The sequence below is a fragment of the Micropterus dolomieu genome, linkage group LG05, assembly GCF_021292245.1.
Source record: "Micropterus dolomieu isolate WLL.071019.BEF.003 ecotype Adirondacks linkage group LG05, ASM2129224v1, whole genome shotgun sequence".
Classification (NCBI taxonomy): Eukaryota; Metazoa; Chordata; class Actinopteri; order Centrarchiformes; family Centrarchidae; genus Micropterus; species Micropterus dolomieu.
The window spans coordinates 6420415-6430693 of record NC_060154.1 but is presented as its reverse complement, the minus strand read 5'-3'; the positions used below and the strand labels follow the sequence as shown (position 1 = coordinate 6430693).

At 38.7% G+C, this 10279-nt stretch overlaps 1 protein-coding gene across 8 annotated transcripts in view; it reads right to left on the bottom strand.

The window, feature by feature from the left end:
• The window catches only part of LOC123970727 (ephrin type-B receptor 1-like), a 102418-nt gene that overhangs the window by 78179 nt on the left and 13960 nt on the right, over nt 1-10279 (bottom strand). Inside the window, exon 1 of one of the 8 annotated variants that reach the window (XM_046048957.1) lies at nt 8819-8911. The exons of 3 other annotated variants lie outside the window; for them this stretch is intronic. Coding sequence is in view for 1 of the 5 variants with exons in the window: in XM_046048952.1 (XP_045904908.1) it covers nt 3134-3167 (34 nt within the window). In the remaining 4 variants the exon portion in view is untranslated. Of the gene's footprint in view, nt 1-3133; nt 3262-8818; nt 8912-10279 lie in introns of those variants that run through there. 4 more of the 8 variants (XM_046048960.1, XM_046048955.1, XM_046048952.1 and 1 more) reach the window with 4 other exon arrangements.

The window sequence follows — 10279 nt, the reverse complement described above, 5'->3', positions numbered from 1 at the left end:
ATCTTATTTGACTTTATTTTATACCTTTTATTTTATTCTATTTTACTAATTTTATATTTATCTTAAACGTGTATTTTAGTCTTTTCAATGTTTTCATGCTTTTATCTTGTATTGTTTTTGTATTATTGTCTCTTGGGTATTATTGTCTTTACACTTGTTAAAGCACTTTGTAACTTGTTTTTGAAAAGTGCTCTACAAATAAAGATTATTATTATTATTATTATTATTACTTATCTGACTGGGTATTGGACAGATGTGATGTACAAGTGGTTCACAATGAATGCTTTTCAATGTGAAGGCAGCAGTGAGCCTATATTGGTCAACTTTAGGTATTGGCAATGCCATTTGCAGTAAAAAAAAAAAATACTGATGATGAACTATCTAGTGCAATATAACAACAAATCCTAAAAAAATGTTGGCATGTGAACTTCTCCACTTACTGTAAATAAGATATGTGTAACAATTACAGGTACAGCCTCATGTTTTTAAACCTGACGGATCCCAATGTGTTCCATGCAGTGAAGTGTTATACAGATTTGAGAAATGAAAGCAGTAGTGAGGATCGGTACTTAGTATCAGCAGTTAGAGTTCAGGTATCTTAATTGGTATATTGGTAGAGAGAAAGTTTGATTTGAAGAATAATATTAACAATAGTGATTAATGGACCCCTCTGCATGTAGTGGAGTTGAGGGTGAAATATAAAGTTAAATGGATACCTCAGGGAGTTAATACTGCACTTCCGTGAAGTTGGGGGACTCAAAAAAGACAGATTAGAAAGGAATAATTAATATTGAAGCAGTTGAGGCAGAGATATCCTGACTTAAGACCACAGTATGTTTCAAGCTCCAAAAATGCGGGTTCCATACATTTCCCATAATACAACCAATATTATGTCCCATTACTGTGCTGAACAATCATCTTTTTAACTCCATGTCCCCTGTTTGTAACACAGTTTTTCTAGATTCGCAGTTTCCAAAGCCAAATTTCAATAAACCCGATTAGATTAGGGATTATTTGACAAAGCAACAGAAGACATATACAACAAAGTTTTGTGGGCTCAATAAAAAAACAGTAGTGTTCCCCAGGTATCACTAAATATAAAGCAACTGTGTGGCTGATATTATTACAAGAAAATATTATATTCTGCATTTAATGGGCTTAATATAATAGGAATGCAGTAATACATTAAAGTGAACTTGTACTAGCATTTGTTTGATGGTCAGAAACTGTCACTTTTAATTAGACATCTAGAGTGCACTGTAAATGAGACTACAACTTCAACTCTCATAAAACTCACAAAACTACACGGCAAAATCCAGCAAGGCCTTAAGAGTATCAAGAGATTTCAAGTGTTTTCTCTGTGCACGTCTCAGAGCTGCCAGTCAAAAATGAAAGATGACGGGGACACGAAATCAGATGAGCCAGAGAGGTACACATTGAAGCATTACAGCTGCAAACATTTAATCTCCATACCCCAACATCAAAGCCCTAATCCCTCACATTTTTCATCAAATCAATCTTAAGTGAATACTTTCATTTTATATTTGTTTTGCATTTTTACATGTAAACTGATAAAAATTTAGAAACATACCGGAGTCCATCCAAGTGGGACGTCAAAGTAATTTTAGAAAAAGATGATGGAAATGCAATCTGAATAGAAGTCAGCTGAAAGGAAATGGGCCACAGAGTGTATTGTGTGTCTAAGTACATCTACACTGCATCTTAAACAGTGACAAGCTCATCCTATTCACAAAGAATACACCCACGGCAGCATTACAGCTTCTTAACTTTATATAAGTGCACTGAGAAGGCAATGTGGAGACTTAAAAATAGGTCCATCTCCAGCTTATTGAAGACTGCAACTAGCCTAACACTTCAGCTGAGCCTACAATTATATATCTTTGAATGAATTAATAGATAATTTAAAGCCCCCCTCCAGTATATTTTGACATTTCAATGATATTTCATAACAATATTGATTACCCACATAGTTTGCCAAATATTTTTTGACAAATGGCTTAATTTTGTGCTCAAAGTTGCAAAAGTTGCTTGATTTTTCAAACGGGGTTGTGACGTATGACTATAGTAATTCCATAAGTCATACCTCGTTCTCCAAACTTGCGCAGGCGCACTGTCATGCCTCCTTAAATCAGAGCATCAAACCGATAAACATCGTTGTGAGCTAGCTAACCAATTTATCATGTAATTTACTAAGAACTTGCAGTAGGGATGTCTCTCTGTTGGTTTGTCTTTCTAGTTTAGTTAGCTAAGTTAGCTAAGTTGTAGTTAGCTAGCATAGTTATTGCAGAAAGTTAGCTAACAGAGGGTCTTCATTTTATTTTTTAGTTTCTTCCTCTTGGTTTAGTTTGCTGTTCATTTTCATTATCGCATTTGTGCGAGCGGTGTTGGAGGACAGATGACAGAAAACGCGTCGCACTTCCACCTGCCACCATCTCATATACAGTCTGCAACATGCATTTTACTGACGGACGTTTTACCAATGCATCGGCGGAGGAACCCCCACACCCCCACGGTAAAGTAAGCGCACCATAAAATGTAGTGGGAGTTATTGTGTGCAGTGCGTGACAGGACCATCGACTGTATGATTGATAACAGCTGATCCGCGCACATTAGTTTCTGTCATGGGTAAGTAATATCTACTCCTGCCAGACAGTAAAGTGTACTAAACTTTACAGTGTAGTGATGTTAACACAGCATATCGTTAGTAAACACTCCAGCCGGTCAGTTTGTGGTTGTCATGGTAATGTATTATGTCCGACTATTAACCACACCCCCATTCTCTGTTTGAGAAAGAACGTTTACCAAAAACGGCAGTTAAAACTGGCTTGAGGGGCTTTAAATGTTTCTGAATCCAGTCCAGTTCTTCAAAGAAACACATTAAAGACAATATTATAATAGCTAACTGTTGCGGTGGCAGCCCGGCTGACGGTGAGTGTCTCCTCCCCTCTCCCTCTGTGTGTGCTCTCCCTCTCTCCGCTCCGGAGCCCGGCTGATGATCCACACCTGTGTCTCATCAACCTCCACCTCCGCCCGCCACCAGTCCTGGTGTCACCTCAATATTCAAGCTTTTTCTGATACCTCGTTCTCGGACCTCTTGTCTCTTGGAACTAACCTTGTCTGTTTTTCTGTTGTCTCACCTCCGTCATCCATTCAGTCAGCTGGGCTCGCCTACCTGCCTTCTCCCCTCAACTCGCCTCCCCGGCTTCCCTCCACGCTCCTCGCCTGTCCGCCAGCCTCCGCATACCCTCTCGCCTCGGCCTCCTGCTCTCCCTCGGTCGCTTCGCCGGAACCTCTCCAGCCCCGCCGGCTCCCCGGTCCTCCGCACCCACGTCTGCAGGCATCCAACTTCCCCCTTTTCACCTCCAGCCCCTCATCTTCCCTTTTCCCCTTAATAAACCACTTTTGAAAACTACCAAGCGTTGCATTTGGGTCCGTTCTGTCCGAAACCACAACAGCTAACTAATCGACTAAACAACTATAGACTTAAAAAGAGCTTTAATGCACAGCTACTACTTCACATTGTGAAGTACTAAATCAATTTTAATTAACATGTTCTTCTTTCGACAGTATGTATTTATTGATTCCAGCCACAATAATTCCACTAAGCTGAATATTTTGTCAGCGTCAACATATGATACAGAGCTTTAATGTAGCACTTTTGTATGCCATAATGTTTTTCATCCTTTGACATGTTTGACTCTTGCCCTGCCACAAGGTACATGTCCGCAGACGACTGTCGAACTACATAACATAAGCAAGAATGCAAAAGGAATGCCATTCTGGTGTCCAAAGTTAATTATTGATAAAGCATTTTGTGTACTGCATAATGATAACTAAAAGAGGACAAACAAAGACCTGTGAATATAAATAACCACATGTAAAAGCCATTTTTCTGTGTCAATATCGTCACAGTCCTCTAACACTAACTGACAATGAAAACAGCCGTCCTTTTTCTCTGCCTTTTGGATATATAGTATGGTTTGTGATAAAAGGTCTCATCTGGCAACATTGAGTGATCTGTTTTTAAAACTTCCTTTAAGGTTCAAGGAACCTATGTACTTTGGGTTTTCTGGAAAAAACAAGCCTACACACTAGAAATCAAAGAAAAACTGAAGAGTTGGCAGGTGTGTTGTTGTTGTTGTTATCCAGCAGTATATCAAGCAGAATGAAATGTCACTGGCTGACAATGTAATTTGCATAAATATATTATTATAGTATGTATGTATGTATGTTTATTTATTATTTGGCTGACATTGTACACCAAGACAGGCATGACCTGACAAGCTAATCAATATTTCCCAAAATGAAAGCATACTAATCTTACACCATCCCCCACCATACAGATAGGATATAAGGAGACAATTAAAAACCAGCCGATTCCAGCTTAAACATTATTTTGTGGACCTTGCTTTTCCTTGCTTGGCATAAAAGAGGTTGTCTAATCATCTAATTTGTATTCTATTAAGGCAGACCATTAGTCACAGATCTGTTTATCACATGTCAGCATGTGTCTCCGCTTGTCTCCCTGGAGACAGCTAGAGAAAGACAGAAATGAACAAAGAGAGAAAGACAGGTATCAGCTGACCACATGCCACCATGCCTCTGCTGTATCTCCATTGACAGTCTCAATCTATCAGCGGGTCAATATGTTGACAGATGTTCTGCCGAAACCAGCCTGGAAGACATCCACTAGCTCAGGGAGACACCTTATGCTAACTCAGAATGTGCAACATGGCGAAGAGACACATGCTCGCACAGTATGAAGCTTGGTCATGTCAGTGTGGAGCCGCACGCGACCAGATTCACTGTAGACCACAATGTGAAGAAGGAGTGGCTGCTGACACAAACCCTCAGAGGAAGAAAAACCTTTGCAATGAATAGGGCAGCACTGGGTTGGTGTTGGTGTCTATATTACTACATTATTACATTATTACTACATATTACTAATGTATATAGAAAGAGTATTAGATCAATCAGGATCTCATGCATAAACATTACCTCATTAAATTAGAAAAGATATTCACCCTTACACCTAGCAGTCTCTTGTCATCAGTGGTGCAAAGTTACTAAGTACATTTACATAAATACTGTTGTTAAGTACTAACATGAGGTACTTCTACTTTACTTGTGTATTTATTAAATAAAAAAGAATAATAGATATTTTCTTTTTAAAATGACAGTCAATATCTAGATATATAGAATACAGAATAAACTGCCACATGATATACTATTGAGTAATGCCATTTTTCAATCTTTAGTTATTTGCATTATTACGAATGTCATTGTGACTTTGAATGCCGTTTTCTTGCTTCTTACTGAAAGTTCCAGTTCCACCTCACCTCTCTATCACAAGATATTTGGCATCAAGAGTAAAATTTATCAAATCTATAATATTAGTGTAAATAGGTCATTATGTCAAAAATACAATCACAATGACCATTTAGCACCAACGATTGACTTCAAGAATTCAAGAAGAGACTGCCGCTTTAAAGTTATACTAACTACTTATAAATAAACTTTTAAATTAAATTAAACAAGTTCTATAAAATTCCAAACTGAATTTGATTACTGTTCCAAACAGAGAGATGGACTTTTTTGATTGTTGTATGGTGCTTTAACAGAGCCCTTCTTACTTAATTTAAAGCTGAGGCTATTTTTACACATTTTGGAGAAGTCCTGTGAAATCAAGTGGAACAGACATGAAAAACTCTTCAAAATCCACTTCTCTGTTCAGAAACCCATCAGATTTGTGTCCCAGAGGTGAAGAGATCAAATTGAGACAAGAGTTGTAACTCCAGTGGCCGAGTTTGCCAAAAGGTCTCCTGTAGCGTGACCTGCCACAGCTATTTTCTGAGTCAGTGAGGGTGGCTAAATTCTGCATGCAAGCTAAGGTAAACCAAGCATTCCTAAACAATTTCAGCAATGTGAGAGATATTCACCCTTACACCTAGTAGTTTCTTGTCATCAGTGGTGGAAAGTTACTAAGCACATTAAATTAAACAAGTTTTATAAAATTGCAGTTGAAAACAATTCCAAATTGAATTTGATTACTTTTCCAATCAGTGAGATGGACTTTTTTGATTGTTGTATGAAGTGCTTTAACAGGGCCCCTTTTACTTAATTAAAAGCTGAGAGGCTATTTTTACACATTTTGGAAAAGTCCTTTAAAATCAAGTGGAATAGTGGAACAGAAATGAAAATCTCTTCAAAATCCATTTCTCAGAAACCCATCAGATTTGAGTCCCAGAGGTGAAGAGATCAAATTGAAACGAGAGGTGTAACTCCAGTGGCCGAGTTTGCCAAAAGGTCACCTGTAGCATGACCTGCCACAGCTATTTTCCGAATCAGTGAGGGTGGTTAAATTCTGCATGCAAGCTAAGGTAAACCAAGCATGCCTAAACAATTTCAGCAATGTGAGAGATATGTTTGGCCCTAAGAGGGGGAGTTATACGTTTGGTGACCTCTTTGCTCCTTGAGGTAGAAACTTGAGGAGGGCTAGTGGCTGAGGGGGATTTGAGGAAGGGTGTGGGGTGGAAGGAGCTGCGTGGGGTTTCATTTGAGTTCAGTTAAACTCAGAGTAAAGACACAAAGATAATATGAGACAAAAAGCTTCAGAAATGACTCTTCCCCTCAACCATCAGCAGAGTAATCCATGTCTCTTTGATGGGTACAACGCTCGTCATCTGTGCTTTGAAGTAAGTGCAAAGTTAGGGTGTATGTGTGTGAGGGTCCTCAAAGTAAAGTGTCGGTGTCTAGTCAACCGCATTGCTTCCCTTGAGTGCATTTACACACACACACACACACACACACACAGTTTGACCTGCTGTCATAGAGATGTGTAGTGTCTCCTCCTGGATCGACCCTGAGGACACAACAGCTGTATCCAACTCTACTTTTCCTCTGCAAGTCTCTACACCCCACCTTCTCATCTCAACCTATGCCCCTTTTCTTTACTGCTGTCTTTTACTTTCTGTGGGACTTGAAGCACAGTTTGTCAATTTAAATTGCATCCCCAACTGACTGTTACTCTTTGCTGTGGACATTCTACAGTAAGTCCCTCAAATAGATACAGCAGTGAAGAGTAAGAGATGATGTGAAGTTAAACCCTCATCTAAGTGGTGTCCTGATTGAGTATTGAGAGAAAACATCTACCAAAATAAGATGTTTTTATCAATTTCACCTGTCAGGCCATAATTATGTTTGTCAGTCAGATTGTTGTGTTTACAGGTTGTGCATAACTACATGGCTAGCTTCTATATCCGGTCCCTGAACTGTAAAACCATATTTTTCTTCTTGGCAGCATTTTTTCTTTCTTTTTTTTTTTGAGACAGGGCCACCAAATAATTATTCCCATTTCTTTTTCTACCTGTCTAGACAGAAGACTAGTATTCACCAACAATTTGTCTTGAGGAAAATCATACTTGTCAGACTAAATGAGCAGTAGTATGAGCTAAGTGACTTAAAATGGACACACCTGTGTGATGTATTGCATTCTTAGGCCATTACTGTATGTGTAGGTGCACAGCTATGCAGCAAGTTAAACATAATTGTTGAAAACAGGAATTTATAGATTGTACTGGATGTACTTCTGAAATTATGAAAAAAGTATTGGTAATTTAGTACAGTAAGTCAATGATATATCAATTATACATTTAGAAAAGATGTGTTACCATAAACAGTTAAACCAAATGTATTGTGGTAGTTTAGTTATTTTGTTCCTTGGGCTAGAATGTATACATACTTGTTGGTATAGCAATTGTAGATGCTCACTTAGGTGCATCTGTCTGCCTTAAGGGCTCCTGTTAGAAATGTATTTCGGCGTGAAAGTGATATCAACCCGTGCAAAACTTATTTCTGCAATGTCTATGTTTTGATTACAAAATATAAAAATTAGAGGGAAAAATTTCATAACAAGGAATGTGCAGTGTTGTAATCACTTGGGTATAGTCTGCTCAAAAGCACTTGGGCTTGTAGAGTACACCAAAGAGTCTGGTGTTCTAGTGAAGCAGATTTTCATATAAATGGTATACTGTGCATAAGGCCTGGCTCCAGAATATATCCATGACCTTTTAACCCCTTATGATCCTGTGCGCAGCCTGGGATCCTCCGGCAGGGGTCGTCTGTGCTTCCCTGAGTCCAGGCTGAAAACTAGAGGAGATAGAGCCTTTTGCTGTAAGGGCCCTAAGACTCCTGATGATACGTCGGAGTCAGTGTCTTCTTTGAAGTCTCGCCTGAAAACTTATTTAGTCCGGAAAGTATTTTCTGATTTTATCTGATAGACTAGCCCTTTTATTGTTTTAATTTCATTGTAATTTGTGTATGTTATGTCATATTTTATTGTTGTCTTTTTTAATTGTTGTGATTTTAATGTTTTTAACCTAAATTAAAAAAACATATTATCACTCTGAGATGAAGAAATGTTTTAAACCTCAGAAGTGTCCAGGTGGAGCAGTGGCTTAGAGCACACAGTACCTTGTATGTTTGCTGTTTTAAATATAAATTCTGGCTCATGACCAACAGGATGCTGCATTTCATCCCCTGCACCTCTCATCTCTTCTCTCTCTTTTTACATGATCTATGACAATACCTTAACCCACGGGCCGTCAGGTCCTGGCGGCAGCTTTCGGTATGTGCACACAGCTAATGTGTTAACTTCATACTCATATGATACACCGTTTGAAAACTAAAGTCTTTGCGATTCAACCAATGCAAACCATTTCAAGATACAATCACCACAGCGGGTACAATCAGCGCTTCTGTCAGACCAACCAGTACAAGCAAAATTGACGCGACTCACCTATGAAGCCTCATAGTAATAGTAATCGATTATATTCTGACAAAAATGGTCTTGTTACGTTGTCAAAGGTCCAGATGATCCAATCCAGTAAAAACATTTAGTCCAAAACACAGACGTGGTTCGTTTGTCATTATAACTGTAATAATGGTGATTTGAATGTAAACAACTACAATAGCTTGTATTCAAATTAGCCGCTGAACTCTAACCTTTCGAGTGACACCAAATCCGACTCAATAGGAGCTCACATGTCCCTTTCACAGCCTTCAATAGCCAACGAGAGCCCGCGCTGTAAGGAAGGGCCAGCCCCTATTATTTTGTGGGTGGGCCGAGCCAATTGCAAGCAATTGTGCCAATGACTGGCACAAAATTCTGAAAATAACGATATCTGGCTTTAAGTAGGAAGTTCATGATCTACTAGCAAAATGGTATTGGTATGAAATTTAAATTAGGACTAGGTAATGCTTTACCCTTTGGTCCTACAGTGTTTCCCATAGCCCATTGTATAGCTATAAATGGTGATGAAACAGCAACAAAAGTCAACTAATTTATTTAATGTTTTTCCAAAAAAACCTAAATCAAAGAATAGAAAATAGAATTAGTATATTATAGAATATATATTAGAGAATAGAATAAGTAATTTTCCTAACATGTTGTTGTTGGTTTTTTACTTTTAATGGACACTGTGAATATAATCAAATTAATTTTATTTCCATACTGTATAGAGAAAAACCGGACGTTGTCACGTGTATCCTCGTGCTAAATTCATCAAGTCCGACCCAATTTGATAAATAATGTTGTATGTGGTTCTCGTACGGCGTAACAGGAAGACTTCACAGCCTCTCTTCTGGTAGGACTCTCATACTGCAACACTTCTCTTAGTTAAGAGAGAAACTGACAGGATAAAGTCACTAACCTGCCTGTCAGCTCGCTCTGGGCCGTTTCACTTACCATAAAGGCTTGAATACGTGTGCACTCCAAATGTAGGTGCGGCTAGCTTAATCGCCTTCTCACACACGAGTGACAGAAACAGACCGTTAACGTTACCGTAGTTACCACGAAAGAAAAGTGGTTGTCTCGATGCCCAAGTGTGCGAGCTTACAGTAGTGCTGAGCAGCAGCTCAAAACACAGCGCTAGAGGTCTGAAATGTAATTATGAGATGTGTAAAACTATTTTTGTTTTAATTTGAGACTATGGCGGAGCAAATTAGACTATGGTGGGCCGCCATGGTCTCGTTAATTAATGGGAAACACTGAAGTCCCAGCTATAGTTGTCTGCATGCATTTGTTGGCAAGCATTTTCAAGCGGAAATGAAAAATATATTAGCTTTAGTATGTTTAAACTGACTTTTGGGTTAGACACTCCAGAGTGTTATCTTTCAGAGAAGCCCAAAACCATGCATATACTCCAAATGGTTCAAGAACTACATTCAATTTACTTTGGATATGCCTTGAATAGGCGTT